Source organism: Nerophis ophidion, linkage group LG06, assembly GCF_033978795.1.
Source record: "Nerophis ophidion isolate RoL-2023_Sa linkage group LG06, RoL_Noph_v1.0, whole genome shotgun sequence".
NCBI lineage: Eukaryota > Metazoa > Chordata > Actinopteri > Syngnathiformes > Syngnathidae > Nerophis > Nerophis ophidion.
The window spans coordinates 79,443,217-79,457,764 of NC_084616.1; the positions used below are offsets into that span (position 1 = coordinate 79,443,217).

At 39.1% G+C, this 14,548-nt stretch overlaps 1 protein-coding gene across 2 annotated transcripts in view; it reads right to left on the reverse strand.

Annotated features, from left to right (window-relative positions):
- The window catches only part of LOC133555290 (carbohydrate sulfotransferase 11-like), a 55,043-nt gene extending 46,475 nt beyond the window's left edge, over window positions 1-8,568 (reverse strand). For both annotated transcript variants that reach the window (XM_061904938.1, XM_061904937.1), the window contains exon 1: window positions 8,081-8,568. In XM_061904938.1, the coding sequence (XP_061760922.1) occupies window positions 8,081-8,240 (160 nt within the window). In that variant the 5' untranslated portion in view covers window positions 8,241-8,568. The remainder of the gene's footprint in view (window positions 1-8,080) is intronic.
- Window positions 8,569-14,548: the final 5,980 nt, after the last annotated feature.

Here is a 14,548-nt window from a genome sequence, read left to right on the forward strand (position 1 = left end):
CTTTTAACATGGAGGATTACATATGTAAAATAAAACAGTTTTCTAAACTGGACTTTCAATGGAAGCAGGAGGTAATAAAGGAAGATCTCCATCGAGACAGAGAGACTTTTATAACTGAAAAAAGATAAGGAAGACTTCTATAAACAAGTTATTGATGCTTTTGATCAGAAGGAGCTGCGCATGGACTTCATTTATAAGTAAAGGTAAGACCAAAATAATGTTTTATTTTATTAAATGTGCTTTTCATGATGGTATCCTTACATCACACTCAAATGTATAAACACAGGCCTAACCGCATGTCTTTGGTAAGCGCCGGAGTGAGAAGAGGTTTTAAATTAATTAGTGCCCTGGCGGCAATTTAAGGAAATACGGTAAGCGGTAGAAAATGGATGGATGGATGGACTAACACCCTTTAGTCTGTTTTTATCCAAAGTTGAATAATTCATTCTCTCCCCTGCTGCAGTTCACTTGATATTTTGGTTAGAGTTTGAAAAGGAAGCAAATCAATGGAAAACAGAGTATGGACATGAATGCACCCTAAACAAATTCCTATTGAAGTTTGTTCACTGGGCCTCTCACGTCTCCACAATCCTTGCTCCTTTCAACCGTACATATGGAGAGAGGGAGGGGGGGGGGCTATTTAGCACAAATCAATCAAGACTTCCTTACTCTTTCTTTCTCTGATTAGGACTTCTCTTCCAGAGAAGTCTAAATGTCACCCCCGAGGACCAATATCTGCCCCCCAAAGTCCACAAGGGGTCTAAATCCAGTAAACAAAGGAGACAGGGGGGTAAAAGGAGAGGAATGCAGGGGGTCTCTTGGATAGTGGGGGGGGGTTCTAAACATTCCCATTTCCACAGAACGCTTATTCATACTCCTCTCAGAGGCAAAAATATGGTTACTAATCACAGTAGATGTATTTAAAGTGACACTTAGGTCAAGGTTTGAATTACTATATAATGCATAACTTTGTACAGCTTAGGACAGGGGTCAGCAACCCTAATGGCTCCCTGGACCTCTATTAGTGATGCGGAAAAATGGAAAAATATATTTTAATATATTTTCTGTGGGAGAACAAACCTTCCTAATTGTAAGAAATCCCACTGTTTGTATTAAACATCCCTCACTGATGAAAGTATTTGGCAAGCACCGCTTTGTCCTACTAATTTCAGCGATCCTTGAACTCATCGTAGTTTGTTTGCATGTACAACTTTCTCCGACGCTGCCACAGAACGACACATTTTAAAGCCACTCCTTTGTCTCATTCTGTCCACCAAATGTTGTATGCTGTGCGTGAATGCACAGAAGGTGTGCTTTGTTGATTTGCTGGAGTTCTTTTATCAGGCATATTTTGTCGATCCATGACTGCAAGCTAATCGATGCTAACATGCTATTTAGCCTAGCTGTATGTACTTATTGCACCATTATAACAATATTTGGCTCATTTAATTTCCTTTATTTGTGTCCTCTGTGAATTTAATATATATTTGCATGTCTCACGACACATTATCTGTATGTAATATTGGCTGCATTTCTCATAGTTGTTTGTGCGCCCATGTTGTTCCAGACCACAGCAAATGTTACACAGCTTGCAAAGATTGTATTAAATCCATTAGAAGAAGACAGCCTGCTGTTTCCTTTAACTTGGACACACACATTTATACCAAAGGCGATTCTGAGAGATTAATTCACATAAGAGATACGTGTTGACTTATATGATGGCGATCACACATAAGAGATATGTGTAGACTGCAATATGATGGCAGTCACACATAAGGGATACGAGTAGACTGCAATATGATGGCAGTCACACATAAATAAGAGATACGTGTAGACTGCAATATGATGGCAGTCACACATAAGAAATATGTGTAGACTGATGTATGATGGCAGTCACACTTAAAGGGGAACATTATCACAATTTCAGAAGGCTTAAAACCAATAAAAATCAGTTCCCAGTGGCTTATTGACACAGATGCAACTTGAATCCGTCGATTGGTATGTGTTTGTTTGGCATTAAATGTGGGTGGAGGGAAAGGTTGGATGCAAATATAGCTACAAATGAGGCATAACGTTGCAATATGTACATACAGCTAGCCTAAGTAGCATGTTAGCATCGATTAGCATGCCGTGCCAATTGATGCACACTCCACGTAAATCAACTTGAATCCGTCCCTGATCATGTTGTTACACCTTCCGACAACACACCGACGAGGCATGATGTCTCCAAGGTACGGAAAACAGTCGAAAAAACGGAAAATAACAGAGCTGATTTGACTCGTTTGTAATTTGTTTGAGTAAATGGCGGATTGATTACCTATGTAATCGCTCCGAGAGCGAATAATAGAAAGGCGTTTAATTCGCCAAAATTCACCCATTTAGAGTTCGGAAATCGGTTAGAAAAAATATATGGTCTTTTTTCTGCAACATCAAGGTATATATTGACGCTTACATAGGTCTGCTGATAATGTTCCCCTTTAAGAGATATGTGTATACTGCAATATGATGGCAGTCACACATAAGAGATACATGTTGATTGTAATATGATGGCAGTCACACATAAGAGATACATGTTGACTGTAATATGATGGCAGTCACACATAAGAGATACGTGTAGACTGATACATGGTGGCAGTCACACATAAGAGATACGTGTAGACTGATATATGGTGGCAGTCACACATAAGAGATACGTGTAGACTGATATATGGTGGCAGTCACACATAAGAGATACGTGTAGACTGATATATGGTGGCAGTCACACATAAGAGATATGTGTAGACTGATATATGGTGGCAGTCACACATAAGAGATATGTGTAGACTGCAATATGATGGCAGTCACACATAAGAGATACGTGTAGACTGATATATGGTGGCAGTCACACATAAGAGATATGTGTAGACTGATATATGGTGGCAGTCACACATAAGAGATATGTGTAGACTGATATATGGTGGCAGTCACACATAAGAGATACGTGTAGACTGATATATGGTGGCAGTCACACATAAGAGATATGTGTAGACTGATATATGGTGGCAGTCACACATAAGAGATATGTGTAGACTGATATATGGTGGCAGTCACACATAAGAGGTATGTGTAGACTGCAATATGATGGCAGTCACACATAACAGACACGAGTAGACTGCAATATGATGGCAGTCACACATAAATAAGAGATACATGTAGACTGCAATATGATGGCAGTCACACATAAGAGATACGTGTAGACTGCAATACGATGGCAGTCACACATAAGAGATACATGTAGGCTCCAATATGATGGCAGTCACACATAAGAGATATGTGTCAACTGCAATATGATGACAATATGACTCAAGACCTTTCAAAATCGCATTGAAGACCTTTTATGAGATTTTAGGAGCGTTTTAGACATTTTAAGGTCTTAAATTCAAATTATTGGATTTAATACTTATTTTTAGACTTTGTAAGACACCGCTGATACCCTGGAAAGCGCAATGGAAGCCAAACCAACAAAACTCAATGACGAATTGGTGGCAAAAAGAGGACAAGTTGCTGCTAGCGACTTGCACACGCGTATCCTTTGCTATCAGAGACTGTGTTGAAATGTGACAAAATAGTGAGATGACTTCAGAGCCACAACGCCGTGGAAAGAATAACACACAGAGTTGTTGTCCAAAGGCACAGTCTATGACAAGAAGTCCCGCAGACACCGGGAAATTACAGATTCCATCTCTAAATTCATACGTTGACATGACCCTGGTGTACACTGTTGAAAAGGGCAGGAACTAACAATAGAATTGTCCTCTTTACATGTTTTATGAATACAAGTTGAAAAGATAAGTGAAATTGCCATTTTTTGTATGCATTTATAACTTTTAAGAAATACTATATTGTAATATGTATTGTGAATGTTATTAACATTTGTGTCCATATTGCACAGCACAAAGACGTCTCCTTTTGTCTCTTATGTTACAATCAAGGGTGTCCACCACATGGAGAAAAATCTACTCCCAAGTGGTAAAATCACGCCATGATAACTTAAAAATAAAGACAACTTCAAATTAGGGCTGGGCGTTCTTTCGATACACTCGCTATATCGCGGGTTTGTCTCTGTGCAATATAGAAAATGACTGTGGAGAGCCGGAGCCGACGGTCCGACAGAGCGGCAGGGCACGCAGAAGCCTGGCCCAAGATGGCGGCGAGGAGGCGGAGAATTCGAGCGAGCGGCGAGGCGGGGCGTGCCGGGAGCGACGCCACAAGCGAGATCAGATGCGTGGATTGCGCACATGGACACAATTGACGTATCTCCTCTCAATGTATAAAAAGGAAGAAGGGGGAGAGAACATGGCGGAAGGAGTTGGAGAGCCTGCAGCAGTACATGAAGAGGGGAAGCGACAGAGCAAGACGCAAAGGACGACGGGGGCGGCTGAAAGCGACCAAAGAGCGAGCAGTGGAGGAGCTGAGAAGCGACCCGATAAGAGACTGAGGTTTATTTGAAAAAATAAACAAAAGTCAAACCTGATCAATCATGTCCTTCCTTGGTGGTCCATGGAACCGGCACGACAGCAAGAGGCTGTCACAATGACTATATGGTGATATTGGAGTATACATTCTCACGCAGTTGCTTTTAGCTGTGGGCATTACACTACAGGCTTTCCTCACTCTTTCAAAAAATGCTCAATCTTTCACAAGAAAGGATGGGGCGAGGTACACCCCTTTGTCCACAACTGCGTGAGCAAATAGTCAAACAGTTTAAGAACAACCTTTCTCAAAGTGCAATTGTAAGAAATTTAGGGATTTCAACATCTACGCTCCATAATATCATCAAAAGGTTCAGAGAATCTGGAGAAATCACTCCACGTAAGCGGCATGGCCAGAAACCAAGAATGACCGTGACCTTCGATCCCTCAGACGGCACTGTATCAAAAACCGACATCAATTTCTAAAGGATATCACCACATGGGCTCAGGAACACTCCAGGAACACCACTGTCACTAAATACAGTTGGTCGCTACATCTGTAAGTGCAAGTTAAAGCTCTACTAATCAAAGTGAAATCCATTTATCAACAACATCCAGAAATGCCTTCAGCTTCTCTGGGCCCGAGATCATCTAAGATGGACTGATGCAAAGTGGAAAAGTGTTCTGTGGTCTGACGAGTCCACATTTCAAATTGTTTTTGGAAATATTCCACATCGTGTCATCCGGACCAAGGGGGAAGCGAACCATCCAGACTGTTATCGACGCAAAGTTCAAAAGCTAGCATGTGTGATGGTATGGGGGTGCATTAGTGCCCAAGGCATGGGTAACTTACACATCTGTGAAGGCACCATTAATGCTGAAAGGTACATACAGCTTTTGGAACAACATATGCTGCCATCTCAGCGGAGACCCCGGACTGTTGAAGGACTGAAGCTCTACATAAAACAAGAATGGGAAATAATTCCACTTTCAAAGCTTCAACAATTAGTTTCCTCAGTTCCCAAACGTTTATTGAGTGTCTATAAAGGCTTACTGAAAGCCACTACTAGCCACCACACAGTCTGATAGTTTATATATCAATGATGAAATATTAACCTTGCAACACATGCCAATATGGCCTTTTGAGTTAACTAAATTGCAATTTAAAATTTCCCGGGACTTTCTTCTTGAAAACGTTGCGTAATGATGACGTGTATGCAAGACGTCACGGGCTGTTAGGAAATATGAGCACTGCGAACACACACAGCTAAAAGTCGTCTGCTTTAACGGCATAATTACACAGTATTTTGGACATCTGTGTTGCTGAATCTTTTGCAATTTGTTCAATTAATATTGGAGAAGTCAAAGAAGAAAGATGTAGTTGGGAAGCTTTAGCCTTTAGCCACACAAACACACGGTGATTCCTTGTTTAAAATTCCCGGAGGTGAAACTTTACTATGGATCAGAGCGGTCAAGCGAACATGGATCCCGACCGAATGTCAAACAGCAGGTTTCGATTAGAAAATTGGGGTAAAAAGTCGCTTTTTACTGGAGATCAGCTGAGCTTGCGCCGTCCATAAAGCTGCCGTCGACTCCCCTGAGACACTGGCCTCAAGACACCCGTGGACACACACCTCCGACTATCAGGTACTGTTAAACTCACTAAAACACTAGCAACACAATATAAAGATAAGGGAATTCCCAGATTTATCCTAGTAAATGTGTGTAAAAACATCAGAATCCGTCCCAATGCAATCGCATTTTTTTTTTACTTTTTTTTTCTTTTTCTAGTCCTTCGCTATCGATATCTTCAAATACGAATCTTTCAACCTCGCTCAAATTAATGGGGAAATTGTCATTTTCTCGGTCCGAATAGCTCTTTTTGTTGGAGGCTCCCATTAAACACAATGTGAATATGTGAGGATTCATCAACATGTGACGTCATTGTCTGCGACTTCCGGTAAAGGCAGGGCTTTTCTGTTAGCGACCAAAAGTTGCAAACTTTATCGTCTATGTTCTCTACTAAATCCTTTCAGCAAAAATATGGCAATATCGCGAAATGATCAAGTATGACACATAGAATGGACCTGCTATCCCCGTTTAAATAAGAAAATCTCATTTCAGTAGGCCTTTAAAAGAAAAGATGATGCAAAAATGTGAACATGTCCTTTCTCAACTACTTTGGCACGTGTTGCAGCCATGAAATTCAAAGTTATTATTTTTTTTTTTTTTTAAAGTAAGTTTATGAGTTTGAACATCAAATATCTCGTCTTTGTAGCACAGGGGTAGGGAACCTATGGCTCTCGAGCCAGATGCGGCTCTTTTGATGACTGCATCTGGCTCCCAGATAAATCTTAGTTGACATTTCTACATTATATCCGCTGGTAATCCGTCAGGTTCAAACACTGATGACATCTATTAAACAGACGAGAAGCAAGGAATCATGCAGAGACAGAGTTCAATTTGGCTCAATTGAGGAGACATGTGTTTTGGGCTGTATTCTAGTTACAGATCCAAACTACGTTCTAATTGTCCAGCCTGTGTGCTTCCTCTATTTATTTGGGAGGTCCCTGTTTACATCACTGAAGCTGTCGCCGAGGTAATCTCGACAACTCCAGTTAGACACAATATATGACTACAAAAATGCATACGTGTTGACGCTGGTGATATCGCCTTGTCTCTCTGCTCTGTCTGCGTCACGGCGGTGTCCGGCCTTGGCAGTCAGCAGGCCGTTCTTGGACACTGATACCAGACTAGCTTGCAATCTTTTGGATTGCCAGTTTTGCACAGACAAAGAAAAATACCACTTCAGCACAATTGACAATAATTATAGCAAAGGCCCTTAAGCATAAAAGTTGTGTGATAATATATGCATAATTTTCTACCATACCTGTTCATGAAGTTGCATTAATGGTAAGAAGTATTTTAATCATTATGGGTTAACCTCAGAATAAAAAATCTTATTAAAAAGAATAAGAGACTTATACTTTAGAAATGTTGGTGTTACTTTTGTTGTATTTGGCGTTAAAAAATATTATATGGCTCTTACGGATATACATTTTAAAATATTTAGCTTTCATGGCTCTCTCAGCCAAAAAGGTTCCTGACCCCTGTTGTAGCACATTCAATTGAATAGTGATTTTTTTTTTATATATTTATATAGCGCTTTTCTCTAGTGACTCAAAGCGCTTTACATAGTGAAACCCAATATCTAAGTTACATTTAAAGCAGTGTGGGTGGCACTGGGAGCAGGTGGGTAAAGCGTCTTGCCCAAGGACACAACGGCAGTGACTAGGATGGCGGAAGCGGGAATTGAACCTGCAACCCGCACGTTGCTGGCACGGCCACTCTACCAACCGAGCTATACCGCCCCAATATGGGTTGAAAAGGATTTGCAAACCATTGTATTCTGTTTATATTTACATCCAACACCATTTCCCAACTCCTATGGAAACGGGGTTTGTAAATAAATATATTATTTATAAAGCAAGATCAAGTATCATTGGCAGGCATTTGGCAATATGGTCAGCCTACTGTAAAAAAAAAAACCATTGTATGTATTAAAGTGTAACCTGAATTATAAGCGCAACAACGTTGAAATTGTATATAAAGTTAAGGCAGGGACTTACCGGGCTTGCTGACACTCTGGTAGTAGAGCAGCAGCACCGCGAGAGAGCAGAGGCACGTCGCCAGAAACAGGCGCCCTCCTCGGGGCATCTTCATGGTGACGCCCCGCCAGCCGGCTCTGCTCCCGGCGGCGGCGGCGGCGGTGGAGCCTCCTCCGGCCATGCGACCCCTCGCCGCTGACCTCCTCCGGCCCGGCTCATACAAACCCGGCGCGACTCGCCGCGAAAGCACCGGCAGTCTTTCCGTACGCGAAGCGGGGCGAAGAGCGGCTGTCGGCGGCCATGAGAAGCAAGTGTGAGCCCCGCTTTTGAACCGTCACTGACATGGGGGACTCACTGACGATGTGCGCCGCTGACAAGTCGTCAAGATGAGTCACTTCCACGGAACACATTCGCCACAAAAAGCGGCAATAAAGCCACGAAGGTGCCGCAAAGTCCGACTTTTACCGACAACTTCTTGGCCAAATATGGACGGGGCTGCAGGCGATGACGTCACACGGACGCCCCACAACTCCCACCCCCACCTCATGGAAACTTTTTTCATGTATTACTTTTTCATTATAAAGCTCCAAAGTACATCTTTATATCAGAGGATGTCCGAACTGTCTCCACCAAAAACATCTAAGCATGTAAGGGCCATTTTTGATGTTTTTTATTTTCAAACATTTTAATAATACATTAATAATAATAATAATAATAACATTAATAATAATACGGTATATAGATTTATTTGAACATGTAGGCCCCCCTTAACTTAAATGTGGTCCCAGAAAGGTCTTAGTCATCAAAATATTTAAAATAAGTCATATTAATTGATTTAAATTTGTAGGTCAACTTGTCTATACACATTTTTTATTTATTTTTTATTTTTTTTGCATTATGAACTTTTTGTTAAAGAAAACCCATTTATGGCAAAATCTCAATATTTATTAATTTATTTAAATTTGGAGGTCAACTTGTCGATATAAAGTAATATTTTTTGTTGTGTGCTTTATGCACATTTTGTTATAGAAAAGCCATTTATGGCAAAGACACAAATATGCAATATTTATTCCCAAAATTTAATTTGATTTCTTTAAATTTGTAGGTCAACTTGTCTATATATATATATATATATATATATATATATATATATATATATATATATATATATATATATATATATATATATATGTATGTATATATATATATATATATATATATATATATATATATATATATATATATATATATATATATATATATACTGTATATATATATAGGGCTTCACGGTGGCAGAGGGGTTTGTGCGTCTGCCTCACAATACGAAGTTCCTGCAGTCCTGGGTTCAAATCCAGGCTCGGGATCTTTCTGTGTGGAGTTTGCATGTTCTCCCCGTGAATGCGTGGGTTCCCTCCGGGTACTCCGGCTTCCTCCCACTTCCAAAGACATGCACCTGGGGATAGGCCCCTCCCACTTCCAAAGACATGCACCTAGGGATGGGTTGATTGGCAACACTAAATTGGCCCCAGTGTGTGAATGTTGTCTGTCTATCTGTGTTGGCCCTGTGATGAGGTGGCAACTTGTCCAGGGTGTACCCTGCCTTCCGCCCGATTGTAGCTGAGATAGGCGCCAGCGCCCCCCGCGACCCCGAAAGGGAATAAGCGGTAGAAAATGGATGGATGGATGGATATATATACATATTTTTTTGCTTAATGCACCTTTTTTTATAGAAAACCCATTTAAAAACACACAAAAAACACAAAATATGCAATATTTTTTCCCTAAAATCTCAATATTCATCAATTTCTTTAAATTTGTAGGTCAACATGTCTTTATACATATATTTAATGTATTTATTGTTATACAAAACCTATAAAAAACACAAAATATGCAATATGTTCCCCCCAAAAATCTAAATATTTATTAAATTTTTTAGATTTGTTGGTTGATTTGTCTATATGTTTTTTTAATATCTATTTTTGTATTTTTTTATTTAATGCACTTTTTGTTACAGAAAACTCATTTATGGCAAAAAAACAAAAAATGTGTAATATTTTTCCCCAAAAAATGTTCGAATTGGAATATTTGATGAAAAATAATTGGATCCCTAAATATGTAATTAATTCATAACAACATTGGATCATTATTTTTTTGATCAAGGACTGTTAAAATAAATCCTACTTTTTAGTCATTTCTTTAACTTTATAGGGCAACTTGTATCTATATATTTTTATTTTTATTCTTATCATTATTATTATTTACTTTATGCACTTAATTTTATAGTACACCTGTTTATGGCAATAACAGAAAATATGAATTATTTTTCTCCAAAAAATATTCAACTTGGAATATTTGATGATAAATAATTGGAGCCCCAAGTAGGTAATTAATTCATAACAATATTGAATCATTATTATTTTTTTAATCAAGGATTGTTGATAAAAAATAAATAAAAATAAATACAAATCCCAAAATGTATTCATTTCTTTACATTTCTAGGTCAACTTGTCTGTATATTTATTTATTTTTTTCCTTGATGCACTTTTTGTTATAGAAAACCCATTTATGGCAAAAAACGCAAAATATGCAATATTTTTCCCCAAAAAATGTTTGAAATTGAATATTTGATGAGAAATAATTTGAGCCCTAAATAGGTAATTAATTCATAACAACATTGAATTATTATAATTTTTTGATCAAGGACTGTTTAAAAAAAATCCCAATATTTATCAATTTCATTAAATTTGTAGGTCAACTTCTCTCTCTCTCTCTCTCTCTCTCTCTCTCTCAATCTATCTCTCTCTCTTTCCCTCTCTTTATATATATATATATTTTTTAATTTTTTGCTTTATGCACTTTTTGTTATAGAAAACCCATTAATGGCACACAAAAAAAAAAAAACACAAAATAAGAAAAATTGTTCCCAAAAAAATGTTCAAAGTGGAATATTTGATGAGAAATAATTGGAGCCCTAAATAGGTAATTAATTCATAACAACATTGAATCATATTTTTTGGTCAAAGACTGTTTAAAAAAAAATCCCAATATTTATAAATTTTTTCAAATTTGTAGGTCAACTTGTCTATAAAGTTTTTTTTATATTTTGTATTTATTTTTTGCTTTATGCATTTTTTGTCATAGAAAACCTTTATTTATGGCAAAAAACCCAAAATATTTAATTACAAAAATAAAAATAAAATCCCAATATGTATTTATTTATTTACATTTGTAGGTCAACTTGTCCATATAAAATAATATTTTTTGTTGTCTGCCTGATGCACTTTTTGTAATAGAAAACCCACTTATGGCAAAAACACAAAATATGCAGTATTTTTCCCCAAAAAATCTCAATATTTATTAATTTTTTAAAAATGTGTAGGTAATTTGTCTATATATTTCTTTAATATTTATTTGTATTTTCTATATATTTTTTTTGCTTTATGCATCTTTTGTTTTAGAAAACCCATTTAAAAATAGCTCTAAATAGGTAATTAATTCATAACAACATTGAATCATTATTTTTTGATCAAGGACTGTTTAAGAGAAAAAAAAATCCCAACATATATTAATTTCTTTAAATTTCTAGGTCAACTTATCTATATATTTATTTATGTATTTTAATTAATTTATTTTTTTTGCTTGATGCACTTTTTGTTGTAGAAATCCAATTTAAAAAAACACAAAAAAGAGAAAATATGCAATATTTTTTCCCCCCAAAAATGTTCAAAGTGGAATATTTGATTAGAAATAATCGGAGCACTAAATAGGTAATTAATTCATAACAACATTGAATCATATTTTTTGGTCAAAGACTGTTTAAAAAAAAAAATCCCAATATTTATTAATTTTTTAAAATGTGTAGGTCAACTTGTCTGTATAGTTTTTTTTTTAAATATTTTTTTCATTTATTTTTTGCTTCATTTATTTTTTGTCATAGAAAACCTTTATTTATGGCAAAAAAACAAAATATTTAATTACAAAAATAAAAATAAAATCCTAATATGTATTTATTTATTTAAATTTGTAGCTCAACTTCTCCATATAAAATAATATTTTTTGTTGTCTGCCTGATGTACTTTTTGATATAGAAAACCCCTTTTAAAAAACACAAAAAACAGAAAATATACAATATTTTTTCCCCAAAAAATGTTCAAAGTGCAATATTTGATGAAAAATAATTGGAGCCCTAAATAGGAAATGAATTCATAACAACATTGAATCATTACTATATTTTTTTTGATCAAGGACTGTTTGAAAAAAAAATCCTAATATTTATTAATTTCTTTAAATTTGTAGTCATTTGTCTATATATTTCTTTAATATTTATTTGTATACATTTTTTTGCTTTATGCACTTTGTGTTATATAACACCAATGTAAAAACACACAATAAAGAGAAAATATACAATATTTTCATGAAAAAATAATTGGAGCCATAAATAGAATCAAGGACTGTTTGGAATAAAACAACAAATCCCAATATGTATTAATTTATTTAAATTTGTAGGTCAACTTGTTTGTATCTTTTTTTAATTGTTTGAATTATTTTGCTTTATGCACTTTTTTTTTTTTTTTAAATATGGCAAAAACACAAAATATGGTTTCCCTTGGCTCTCTTGTATGAGGACCCTTGTTCTCTCCCCGCTCCACATGCAAAGTGCCTAAAGAAAAAGTGAATTGTCACTTTATAAATAAAACAAACGAGGTAGCTCGCCTGATTCTGTAAAGATTTAGGACTTCTAACGAGCAGCCTTCAGGCTATTTGAGTGAGATGCCATCTTTAGGGAGATAGGATGTCTTTAGGGAGGTAACAACGTGCACGTTCCCCCGGAGGATAGGATGTCTTTAGGGAGGTAACAACGTGCACGTTCCCCCGGAGGATAGGATGTCTTTAGGGAGGTAACAACGTGCACGTTCCCCCGGAGGATAGGATGTCTTTAGGGAGGTAACAACGTGCACGTTCCCCCGGAGGATACGATGTCTTTAGGGAGGTAACAACGTGCACGTTCCCCCGGAGGATAGGATGTCTTTAGGGAGGTAACAACGTGCACGTTCCCCCGGAGGATAGGATGTCTTTAGGGAGGTAACAACGTGCACGTTCCCCCGGAGGATACGATGTCTTTAGGGAGGTAACAACGTGCACGTTCCCCCGGAGGATACGATGTCTTTAGGGAGGTAACAACGTGCACTGTTGGGATGTCGCATGGCTGCAGTTGTGTGTCCCCGAGTATGCAAGAATCCAGGAGAGTTGCGTGGAGGTAAGATGAATTTAATACACAAAAGAAAATAACAAAAGCAAACATAAAGCAGTCGTGCAGATAAACGTTCTCAACATAATATTATCATCGAGCACTGAGGAGTGCTCGAGTGAAACATAAATAGACGCTAGTGTGATTGACAGCAGGTGTGAACCGCTGCCAATCAACGAAAAGAGAAAAATAGTGCTCCGTGAATAAAAACAGGAAATACAACAAAATAAGAGCACTGAACCGGAAGTAAATACAAAAACACAAAAAACTAACAGAAATGAAGTGACACATCGTTACAGGACCTCCCCCTCAAGGAACAGATACCAGATGTTCCCTGGGAAAGAAAAAAAAATGGAAAAAAGTCCAAAATGTAAGGGAGGGTGGAGGGAGGATTTGGTGGAGGGTTGCCAAACCTCGTGTCCCCGCAGCCAGCGAGGGAAAGTCAGGTGGCGGCGCCGCGTAGAGCGCCGCTGGAACTGGCGAGGCGGGCGGCCAGGGAACGGCCAAATCACTGGCCGAAAAAGAGGAGAGTGCGCAGGGCACGACCACATCCACGGCCGACGTAGAAGCGGGCGCGCTGAAGCAGGCCGGGAAGCAGAAGACGTAACCGGCGGCGTGGAAACCGCAGGCGTCATCAACGGCGTGGAAGTGGCAGATGTCATCGGCGGCGTGAAAGCGGCGGATGTCATCGGCGGCGTGAAAGCGGCGGATGTCATCGGCGGCGTGAAAGCGGCGGATGTCATCGGCGGCGTGAAAGCGGCAGATGTCATCGGCGGCGTGAAAGCGGCAGATGATGACGCCGGGCGAGGAGCAGCAAATGCCGGCCGAGGAGTAGCGGATGCCGGCGGTGACGAAGCCCGGCGTGGTGCTGCTCTTGGCGGTGGAGCCGTGCGTAGTGCTGCTGATGTCAGCGTTGCAGCTGTGCGTGGAGCCGGCGTTGGAACTCGGCGTGGAGCCGGCGTAGGGGCTAGGCGTGGAGCCGGCGTAGGGGCTAGGCGTGGAGCCGGCGTAGGGGCTAGGCGTGGAGCCGGCGTAGGGGCTAGGCGTGGAGCCGGCGTTGGGGCTGTGCGAAAACCCGCCAGGCGCGTAGATGTCTCCGTGGAAGGAGACGCTTGCGAAGATGACAGCGGTGTGTGCCTGGCTGCACCGCAGTGTATTGTGGGCCCCCCTCCACTAGGCGGCTGCCAGAAACCGTCCACACTTGCGGGAAGACATGCCTGCTCGTCGGCGTCCCCCGGTGC